Here is a 12,087-nt window from a genome sequence, read left to right as displayed (position 1 = left end):
AGGGTTCACTCTTTGCACACCCATCAATCATTACTTCCCCATAAGGGTTCACTGTCCCCATAAGGGTTCACTGTCCCCAGCTACAGAGCATTATGTTAAACTGTAATGGTCAAATGCACATATGTTATACACCACACACCAATTATCATCTGAAATTGATTCTCCTAGGTCTGTCTCCGATTTGTTCTTAAGGAGATCTAAGGGCGTCAAATCATGCATGCTAAGTAAATTATAAATAACACTAATTGTCTGCTTCCTGGCCAGCTTACATTTAAAAATTAAGTCCAACAAAGACTCAGAAGGGCACAGTGGAAAAGTGTCTGAATTTGAGGCTACAAAGTTTCTAAGCTGCAAATGAATGTCATACTTCTGTATCAGCTGCTCGAATGACACAAAAACACCCTCACCATAGAGATCAGACAATAAGACAACCCCCTTTCTGGACCAAATATTGAATGTCTTATCTGTCAATGATGGGATAAACAGGTGAATTAAATAAGGAATTAATGAAGCACAACGATCAGGTAAACCCAAGTTGGGACCAAAACTGTGCCTTATAATCTTATAAAGACAACAATGTATTAGGCCTATATATAATTGAAGAAAATAAAATTAAGGCATGGAGGACTCCTCCCATTAGACCAAATATAACAAAATATAAAATGGCAGTGTTCAGTCCTCTATTAGCCTACGGTAAAAGTCTGTTCAATCAAGTATTGTCCCGTCGTAGCCGTAGACTGTCCAGCATATAAAAAGGTTGTAGCCCAGGGATGATAACTTAGCCAGGGCCAAATTACTCACTCAACCCTCTGCTGTAGAGATGACATTCTTCTTGACGTAGCTCATCGCTTTGCCTGCATCTGTGGACTCCTTTTCCTCTCCGTTGAACGTGATGCGGAGACAAGCTGGAAACAGGATACCATACCGGACTCCCTGCTGGTTACGGAGCAGCTTCCTGACCTCATTGAATGCCACCCTGGCCTTAGCAACACTCATTGTATAATCAGGAAAGAAAGAGTTTCCCATCCTTCCTCTCGGGACCCAGACTTCTGTGAGAGCGGTCCACAACCACGTCTCTATCCAACTGTAGCACTTCTCTCAGTAGCTTCGAGACCGAAGATGTCCTTTTAGTGAAAGCAGGATATCACCCTTCAGGTTTTCAACATCCATCGCTTGGCTGGATGGCAAGGGCAAAGACTTCGGGCACGGGGAGACGGTGGAACTCGTGGACGAGGCGGCGTCGGGCCTAGATTTGGTCGACTCTGTGAATTTATATTTACGCAAATTTACCGCCATCTACCCGCATACACATGTACTCTTAGCTTAGGGAATATATTCGAAGAAAGTTTTCTAGTATTTCGAAACGAAAGGCACTTATTAACACAAAATAACACAAAAGTTCAACGAGAGCTCAAACCAAACCTGACCTACTCCATTGCCTGCTCGACAGCGCCCCCAGATTATATTATTTTTAAAGAGTACTTGAAGGTGCAGACGGTAAGACCCTCATACTTAAGTTTGCATGTTTATGTTTGATATATGAGTCAAACAGACCATTTTAGATGGTATGGTAATCATTTCTGGTGAATTTATATTTACGCAAATTCGCCGCCATCTACCCGCATACACATGTACTCTTAGCTTAGGGAATATATTCTAAGAAAGTTTGCTAGTATTTCGAAACGAAAGGCACTTATTAACACAAAATAACACAAAAGTTCAACGAGAGCTCAAACCTACTCCACCTACTCCACCTACTCCACTGCCTGCTGGACAGCGCCCCCAGATTATATTGTTTTTAAAGAGTACTTGAAGGTGCAGACGATGCTCGGCGGACAGGCAGTATCTAATAGGTTTTGCCTTCTATGCATGACTCTTTAAAAAATGGTCAGCATACCATCCCATTTACTTAGCATCGTTAGCACAGATTAGGATCACTCGAAGCTGTGCTAATTTGCTTAACGAGATAAGCTAACATGCTATTTATGCCAACAACGATACCTGCTAATTATTGCTAACCCTTAAATGAATGAAAACTGGAGCACTGGCTTTCTTGGGCAGTCTGTACAATTAACAGCAGAGCCCGGCATATTCCTCCGCTACGGTCAACTCGATCAGTTTGTAATAAAAATGACATGCGGTAAATGATAAATGACAGTAGGGTGAATGGAAAATCACGTTTATCACATTAGTTGATAATTTATTACTCTATATTTCACCTTGTTTTTCAATTCACATGCATTTTCATCACCTCCATTTTATTATTTTATTATTTGTTACTTCTACCCTTGAAGCTAACTTCTTTAAATGATGAATGCCAATTTTGGTTTGTGAATGATGATTGAAAAATAAAAATTATAAAAAAAATGTTATGTTTTCATTCCATCACTACTGTTTTAATCAAATCGACTTTAAATTAATAAAACCACTTGAATATTTATCACTCTGTTTTTCATTTCACATCCATTTCTACCCCTTTATTTTTCAACTCATCCATTTTCACCACCTCAATTTTTATCATTTAATATTTGTTATTTTCACCCCACATTGTAAAAATGAATATCACTAACAGTACTAACTTGTTTAAGAGTAACTATTTTGTTACCGCTCCCTCAGACTCTGGACGGCTTTGTGTTTGTAGTTGCCTCTGATGGCAAAATCATGTACATCTCAGAAACTGCATCAGTCCACCTTGGCCTGTCCCAGGTAAGACCCTCATACAACCTTAAGTTTGCTGTTCATGTTTATGTTTGATATATGAGTCAAACAGACCATTTTAGATGGTATGGTAATCATTTCTGCATGATTCAGTACATTTCAATGTTTTGTCTTGCATTGTGATTTGTTAGTTGTGGTGCAGCTGATCACTACATAAGTCAGCACATTTATGAGCACATGCTGGAAATGTGTGTGCTGCAGGTAGAGCTGACAGGAAACAGTATATTTGAGTACATCCACCCATCGGACCATGATGAGATGACAGCAGTGCTGGGTCTTTGCCAACCCCCACGCCATCACTTCTCTCCAGGTACACAGTAAAATCAGCATACGCAAATTAACACTAGTTTACTTTTAAAAAGTGTCTAAATGGGTCCATACTAAAAGGTGTTGATTTAACTCTTTGTGGAGTGTTGGTACACTACTAATTTACAGTATTTTTTCTGTCTTTTGTGGAATTTGCAAAGTAAAGATGATCATGTTTGGTGTTTTAAAATTAAAATTATTTTAACACTTGCACCTCAAAGAATTTGATTACATTACAATTAAAAAATGTAACAGAATGAACAGATTGGGTAAGCATGCTAACCGCTAGTTTGTTAAATAGGTGTTAAGAAGAGCAATATCGATATAAAATATAACACTAACAGATACTACTTATGTCAAACAGTGTTAAAGTTTAGACCCAGGTAAAAAAGCACGGCCCCTAGTTTAACAGCATGCAGTCACCAATTTTACTTTTCACCTGAGAGTCAAATATAATGGATTTGACTCTATCCAGGGTATAATTAACTCTGCTGTCACTCAAATTTCACTAACAGCAAAAATTTAACTCTTTTCAATGTGCTGTGTACTTAAACACCTTAATCTCCATGTATGTCACACGTGCTGTAAATTCCCAAATAGCGTCCGGGGGCTTTATTTATCAATGGCATAGAGAAGACCTTGTTTATTATTATTATGAATTATTTGGAAGACCTTTGAAAGGCTTTGCTTATTTCACATGTTCCCCAGTTAATACAAAATAAATCCCGTGTCCCTAAGTGTCCCTGTTGTCTTGACGTATTCAGCATGATGTACATTTCCAAGTGCTAATTCCATCGATACAACAACATATCATACTCAATACTGCTCTCTGAAGACTGTGAGATGTGGTAAGAATATCTAAAAAAAAGCTAGTAAGTTTAGGTTTAGCTAGTTTTATTTCTGGTAAAAAGATAAGCACAGAGCAGAGTGGCACATATGACATAACTTTCTTATTGTACTAATGGAGTTGATGCTGTGGAAATGTTCATTATGCTGATATTACATTGTAAGTCGTAACAGATCTTTTTGGTCTGTGTTTGTGATTATACTGGGCTGTAGAAACAAAAAGGCTAAATTTGAAATAATCCTAGGAGTAAGAAGTGTCACTGCAGACCACAGCACTGTAAAAAAAAAACAACTATGACAGTAATACCTCTGTTATGTGTGTTTGTGTGACAGAGTATGAAATAGAGCGCTCCTTCTTCTTGAGGATGAAGTGTGTCCTTGCTAAACGAAATGCAGGACTTACATGTGGGGGATATAAGGTAGGTGCAGCCACTGGACTGTTATTTACTCAAGCACACTCAGGGTTACTTCATTTATGGTAACTTAAGGGTGTGAAAGTGATTTAATTTCATTAAGTGATACACACACAAGTCATTGCTTAGTGGTCATTCTTCAACAACCATGGTGTTGAACATCAAGGCTAACTTTATTCATTTCAGGCTGTTCTGATGAAGCCGCAGCAGCTCAAGGTGTCCGGCACATAGATTATGGTTTCCTGTGGTTTTGCTCCCAGATTGGAAATTCAGGAACATTCAGTTGTCCCTCAATAAAACTAGAGCTGCTGTCAGATCTTTGTCAAATCCCTTCTATGAATAGAAACCCTCATAAACACCGTGCAACAGGTGAGAGAGCAGCCACAGAATAAAATTTGAAAGAATGATAGAATGCTCCTAAAGGAAGATGGAGTAATGTTGTTCTGCCCCTGGTGTCGTTATCTTGTTTTGCTTCCTGTCTGTGTGCTCCCCGATTTTGTTCTTCTTCTTTTTGTCCACTTTTTGATGCTGGTGTTGACCACAGGACAGGAACTACCACTGATGTCCACTCGGCTTTTGGCCATACTAGGAGTACTAAGTATATAGTTAAATGCAAATTCAGTACAGTCCACTAACATGCATCAAACATAGCTCACACCAACCTTTAACAAACATTCAGCTCATAGTCTTGGTTTGCTTTTTGCTAAACACCATCATTAGCTAGAGCCTGTGGCATTTTCAAACTGCTGAAATTAGCCTAGTGGCTAGCGGACTTTCCCTGTGCTCATAGCTTAATACATTGTTATATAATTATACTATTTCTTACTCACCGCTGGTTTGAATCGCTGCCTCTCCCGGCACAACAACATGGTTGAATTTCAGTCTGCATTCACATTTTGTTGAAACAGCAGCTGATATTTCCTTCGTGATAACAAGCTGGCACACTCAGGCGGTTCGGAGGCCGTTTTACTTTGAAAGGTGGAAATGACGTCATCAGCCGTCATCAGCACGTGGTCTCCGAAAACAGCCGAATGACTCGAGTCGATTTTCTTTCCATCGGCGGAAAGTTTGTCTCAAAACTCGTGTTTGAAGAACTGAGTTTACAAATCTTCATTTTGTGTTTGTGCAAAGTGTTTTATATTTACAGATTACACATTTACTCACAGATCGCTTATCTGTCCACACAAATAATATTGAAACATAAATTCCCCCATAGTATTAACACAAACGGTTAACAGTCGCCGCACAGTAGTGAGAGAATATCACACCTGACCGCGACACTGACACTTTTTTGCTCTGTGTCCTGCTGTCTCTGTCCCACTCGCTGTGAGACACTACTGTTACTTTACTGTCTCCAGGATGGTTCATTCCCTCTAAAACGGCTATGAGCTGCACTTTATTAGAGGTGCTGAAGTCAACATTTGTGTGGGATTGTGGTGATATTGCTGTCTGATCACAAGTGTTCAGTTCAAGGGTTCAGTTTCGGTTTTCTTCCTCTGATGAAGATCAGTGCGCTCGTCTCATTGAGTAGGCTACAGTGCCAGACGAAACTTCAGCTGACAGTACACTTGAACACTAACATACTATATGTCAAAGCAGCCACAGTCAAAAACAGTCACACTGACTGCAAATAGATTAGCAGGAACACAGGAGATTGGGCCCAAATGCAGACAATGGAGGCAGAGCAGGTTCAGTCCAGTGATTTAATAATGTCTACTGGGTAAAAAAGGTAATAAGGCCAGCAGCGATTAAAAAACAGGTAAGCACTCCAACAAGAGAACAAATCTGGCACCTCTCCAGCTACTAGTCCATGGTCCACAACTCTGGTCTGAGCTGGATTCAAACCGGCGACTTTCCAGTTCCTAGCCTAATCCTTACGGACTGAGCTACTGCCAAATGAGGACAAAATAACTAAGTTAATTACTTAAGTTAAGTAACATTACTTATGTACATAGCATAATGAACACTGGTCTCTTGGTGAAGTTCAGTGTCTGACCATCCACCCCAACCACCTCCATACTCTGACCTTTCTGTTATTTATACTAGGCCTTCTTTTAGCGTTTCACAATGATTCTAAAGGGCTTTCCAATGCGATAAAAATTGATGCCAAGAGATCTTGCAAGCGTCCATATGTGACCACTTGGGAGTGAGAGCAAGTTTACATTTATTCATTTAGCTGACGCTTTTATCCAAAGCGACTTACAATTGTTATACATCTCAGAGGTTGCACGCCTCTGGAGCAACTAGGGGTTAAGTGTCTTGCTCAGGGACACAATGGTGGATGTCTTACAGTGGGAATTGAACCCAGGTCTCCCACACCAAAGGCAAGCATCTTATCTATGTGCCGCCATCACCACCCCCAAGTTGGGAGAACACGGAGGAAATGGCTGGAACACAGTCAAAAGACATCAACAAGCTCGCACAGACAGAGGGGAACAGAAAGACTTAACACACTGGTGACGGTAAAGATAGGCCCAATCCCACTGTCCACCCTCACAGACTTTGAGGCGCGTTCCCGGGAAGTCCGTGAGGGTTTAGGGCTGCCACACTGTCAAATCGTCAAGTGCGCGAGGGCTCTCTCGTGGACATTTTGAGCCCTTTATAGACCCTTCTCGTAAGTCCGCATTTCTGCAGACTTTGGCTGAGGGAATTGCCCACAGTTCATAGTGGTATGACGTGAAACACGGGGGTTACCAGGGGAAGCAAATCCGCCTATTAAGAGAAGAAGAAAACAGTAAGCAAACAAGAATTGACACCTACGCTATCATTTTGAGCACTAGCAGCCTGTTATCTTGTGGCCGCTGTAGGTTATTACAGTTCAGTTCCAATAGGGGGCACCAGCGCTATTGATATAACAAGATTACATCGAGTAGAGTCAGAGAAGGCGGACCCCACTCCTGAGTAGACGGTGTCCCTACGTGTTGGTCATGTTATGTTGCTATGATGTTATTGGCAATAAAGTCAGCTAAACTGAAGACAGTGTCTCTGCCTGTGATAACGGGAATCTCAAGATACTACATATGGCGACGAGGATAAAACTCTACTGCGGTGAGACAACTGGCAGCAAGATGACCAGCGTTGGGCTAGCTTAGCAAGTGAAGTGAAGCTAGGCTGTGACTGACGGACCGTAGAAGTGCTATCGACTGCGTGTCACTAGTTTGGCAAGTCCATGGCGAAGGAACCTGCTCAGCCCGGACAAGCCAGGAGATCGTTCATACAGCGAACTGGTGAGGCTGTTGAAAGATCATTTCCACCCTAAACCCAGTGAGATTATGCAACGATGGAAATTTAATACTAAGGATAGGAAGCCTGAAGAAAGTGTGAGTGACTATGTGGCAGAGCTGAGAAAGCTGGCTCAGGACTGTAACTTTGGAAATTCCCTGACGGTGATGTTGAGAGATCGCTTAGTTTGTGGCATTAATGACGACAGAATACAGCGGAGGCTACTGTCGGAGGACGGATTGACTTTTGAAAAAGCGCTCAAGCTCACTCAAGCCATGGAAGCGGCACACAGAGACATGGTGGACTTGCATGGCATGAAGGAACATACCAAGTGGAACCGGGCGACGGGGTCTGTAAACAAGGTGAGTGAGGCCCGCGCAACACCCCAGACGGACACGAGGAAATGCTACAGATGTGGCGGGGAAAGCCACATAGCTAAGGACTGCCGGTTTGCCAGCGAGCGGTGTCACAACTGTGGAAAGGTGGGGCACATAAAAAGGGCCTGCAGGATGAAAATAGTGGAAAGGGAAAAGCCTAAACAAGTTAAAGGGGAGAGAAGCAAGCAGGGCAGGCGAGCAAATTTCATGCAAGAGGAAGGGGGTGACAGTGATGATGAGGACATTTTCACTGTATATCACATGAAGGCTAGTGACATGATAATATACAACATGAATGAAGAGATAGTCATTCCCAGAGAAGAGCCTATAAAAAAAGAGCTAAAAGTAAATGGGCAAAGTGTAACCTATGAAGTAGACACTGGCTGTGGATACACTATAATGTCAAAGTTATTCAGTGGTACAAAAAAACCCAGACTAGCCAAGTGCAGTATAAAACTGAGAACATATGGTGGCCATAGAGTACCAGTTTTAGGAGCAGCAAAAGTCAAAGTGGAGCACAACAGCATTACTAAAATGTTAGCAGTAGTGGTTGTTAAAGGTTCAGGGACAAGCCTACTGGGACGAGGTTGGATGAAAGCACTCAGGGTAGACTGGCAACCAGTACACAAGCTAGTCAAGAGAGAAGACCCTCTACAGGAAGTGCTTTTGAAACATGAAACAGTGTTTAAGGAAGAGTTAGGGACGTTGAAGGGCTTCACAGCAAAAGTACATGTAGCCAGTGAAGCCACACCCTGCTTTTATAAGCCAAGGTCAGTGCCCTTCGCGATGAGAAAGTAAGTAGAGCAAGAGATAGAGAGAATTCTACAGGAGAAAATTATAAAGCCAGTGAAGTTCTCAGAATGGGCTGCACCCATTGTACCAGTCCTAAAACCAGACTCAGGGCGAGAATTTGCGGGGACTACAAGCTGACAGTAAACAAGGTGTCCCCCATCGAACAGTACCCAATTCCAAGAATGGAGGACATGATAGCTTGTCTAACTGGAGGAGAGAAATACACAAATTTAGACATGAGCCATGCATATCAACAGATTGTACTAGATGAAGAAGCACGTAACAGTGAACACACACAAGGGGCTGTTCACATATACTAGATTGCCATTTGGAGTGAGTTCCAGCCCTGCCATCTTTCAGCGTACTATGGAAGGGGTACTGCAGGGAATCGAACATGTGTACCTCGATGACATCATCCTTACGGGAAAGAATGATCAAGATCACCTCCAGGTACTTGACCAAGTGCTGCAGCAACTGGAGGATGCTGGACTTAAAGAGGAGCAAGTGCCAATTTATGGAGAAAGAAGTGACCTTTTTAGGACATCGTGTGGACGAGACAGGACTACATCCAGTGCCAGGAAAGGTGAAAGCAGTGCAGGAGGCTCCAACACCCACTTCAGTGACTGAGCTCAGAGTTTATTTGGGACTGTTGAACTTTTACAGTAAGTTCCTGCCAAACTTGTCGACATTTCTGGCACCTCTGCATAAATTGCTGAGGAAGGTTGTACTTTGGTCCTGGGGGCCAGAGCAAGACATGGCCTTCCATCAGTCAAAAGAACTTTTACAATCCAGCAGGGTGCCAATGCACTATGACGAAAAAAAGGAACTGCTACTTTCCTGTGATGCTTCCCTATATGGAGTGGGAGCAGTACTGGCTCACCGCATGTCTGATGGAGAGGAGAAGCCTATAGGGTTTGCATCCCGAACTCTTACAGCGGCAGAATAGAAATACTCCCAGCTAGATAAAGAAGGATTAACTGTTATTTTTGGAGTACAGTATTTGTATGGCAGGAAATTTGAGATTTGCACAGTTCATAAGCCATTAATAAGTTTATTCAGTGAGATGAAGGCTGTACCACAGATGGCATCCCAGAGGGTAATGAGGTGGGCTGTGCTGTTAAGAGCATATGAGTATGTTATCAGTTACAGACCAGGCAAAGACAATGGGAATGCTGATACTTTTAGCCATCTCCCACTGCCAGAGAAGAACAGTGGCCCAGCACCAGAGGAACGTGTGTTAATGTTGGAACAGGAGCACGGTCCGTTGATGACCTCAGCACAATTTCAGAAGTGGACCCTTAACGATCCCATACTCGCAAGGGTGCGGGAGTATGTACTGAGTGGATGGCCAGATAACCAGGACAGAGACTTTATGCCGTACAGACAGAGACAACATGAGCTGAGTGTACAGGACGGCTGTGTGCTGTGGGGAGCCCGTATTGTGATACCAGAGAAGGGACGAGCTCCTATGATGGAACAGCTACACCAGTCGCATCCAGGAACTCCACCCCTGGGAGTGGCCTGAGAAGTTGTGGAGAAGACTTCACATAGATTATGCAGGTCCTTTTCTGGGCAAAATGTTATTGTGGATGCACACTCCAAGTGGTTAGATGTATACCCAGTACCATCAGCTACATCAGCCAGCACAATAAACTGTCTGCGAAATAGCTTCAGCACGAAACGGAATAACACATGTCATGTCAGCACCGTACCATCCCTCATCCAACGGCTTGGCTGAAAGAGCTGTACAGACTTTCGAACAGCTAATGAAAAAGAGCAGTGGCGATACATTGGAGACTAAGTTAAACAGGGCTTTGTTTAGCTATCGCATCACTCCACAGTCAACAACAGGACTATCGCATGCTGAGATGATGATGGGCAGGAAGTTGAGGTGTACACTTGATCTCATACACCCAGATTTAAAAAAAGGGTGGAGTCAAAACAAGCCAGTCAAAAAGCTTACCATGACAAACATGCAAAAACACGTAACTTTGTGGCAGGAGACTCAGTCTACACCCGAAACTACAGATGGGGACCTAAATGGATACCCGGACAGATAGTGGAGATCACAGGACCACTCTCCCATACAGTGTTGTTGGGAAACAGTAAGGTGGTCAGGTGTCATGTGGATCAACTGTTCCGCAGACAGGAGCAGGATCTGCCAGTGCAGCAAACAGAGAGGACACATGAGGAGGAGTGTATAACCGGTGTCATCGTGCCACAGGACACAGGTACAACACCAGGGGATGAAGAAGTTCTGCCGGGGGCGAAACAGGACCCAGAGAACAGGGCACCTGATAGTTTGGCAAATGTAGAGTTACCCAGAAGAAGAGTTGCCTCAAAGAAACAGAAGACCACCAGCCTATATGAAAGACTTTGTAAAGTAAAGGACAGTCCTAAAAGACTAATATGGGACAGTATTAGGTTTTATTTTATTGTTGTTTGTTTTGTTTTTTTCCCCCAGCTTTCCCAGCCGGCTTTGTATGTTTATTAGGGTGTCCACCATTCTGGTGGGTAGGGGGTGTGTTCTGGTCATGATCGCGTAAAAATACACAGTAGTTATGTTGTGAGTGACTCACTTTAAACTACAGAGAAGTTTAAGTTTTAGAGGGGAGGGATGTTATGTTGTGGCCGCTGTAGGTTATTACAGTTCAGTTCCAGTAGGGGGCACCAGTGCTATCGATATAACAAGATTACATCAAGTAGAGTCAGAGAAGGCAGACCCCACGGTTCTTTGGCTGCGACAGATGGGAGACAAGACGAGTTTACATGAAGAAAGTAACTGTTTATTTTACAAATTAATATTGAGCGAGGATAATAACGTGGAAATCAGTATCAGTCATGTAAGAATGTATGTATGTGAAATGTCAGTAACAACACAGGTGAGCTTTATCGGCGTTCTTGGGGAGAACGTTCTTGCTAGTCGTTCTTGCAATGTCACAAACACTGCTGACGGTTTGAGACGATGTGTTGTTGCTGAAGAACAAGACTTGTTACGGTGAACATTTACATTATTAAAGAATTGTGAACATTTAGGGAATTTAGTCATTTAGCCATTTAGGATTGGGGATTTGGCGATTGAGGATTTGGGGATTGAGGATTGAGGATTGAGTTGTGTATGCAAATGAGGAGGCGTGGCCCAAAGGCTGCAGGGAGGGTTTGGCGCAGAGGCACTTTATGGACTGCAGGGGGAGCTCTGACTGCCAGCACACTGCCGTGAAAGCAAGAAGAGGAAGTGAGCAGGGCTGGAGGGAGGACTATCATTTATGTCCATGTGGCCTCACACACAAAGTCACCAGTGAAAGGAATGCTATCCATCTGACGAGAAAGCAGCGGACAGTACAGCAGGTAAGATATGATAACATTAGCAAGTTAGCTATATTAGGCTAACTGTTGCTGATATGCATGAGTTA

At 42.9% G+C, this 12,087-nt stretch overlaps 1 protein-coding gene across 1 annotated transcript in view; it reads left to right on the top strand.

The window, feature by feature from the left end:
- The window catches only part of sim2 (SIM bHLH transcription factor 2), a 47,475-nt gene that overhangs the window by 23,152 nt on the left and 12,236 nt on the right, over positions 1–12,087 (top strand). Inside the window, exons 3-5 of the mRNA XM_046040846.1 lie at positions 2,617–2,706; positions 2,920–3,028; positions 4,204–4,289. Of these exons, the coding sequence (XP_045896802.1) occupies positions 2,617–2,706; positions 2,920–3,028; positions 4,204–4,289 (285 nt within the window). The remainder of the gene's footprint in view (positions 1–2,616; positions 2,707–2,919; positions 3,029–4,203; positions 4,290–12,087) is intronic.

Source organism: Micropterus dolomieu, linkage group LG23, assembly GCF_021292245.1.
Source record: "Micropterus dolomieu isolate WLL.071019.BEF.003 ecotype Adirondacks linkage group LG23, ASM2129224v1, whole genome shotgun sequence".
Classification (NCBI taxonomy): domain Eukaryota; kingdom Metazoa; phylum Chordata; class Actinopteri; order Centrarchiformes; family Centrarchidae; genus Micropterus; species Micropterus dolomieu.
Note: the sequence above shows the minus strand (reverse complement) of the source record. Positions and strands in the feature narration are given on the sequence as shown.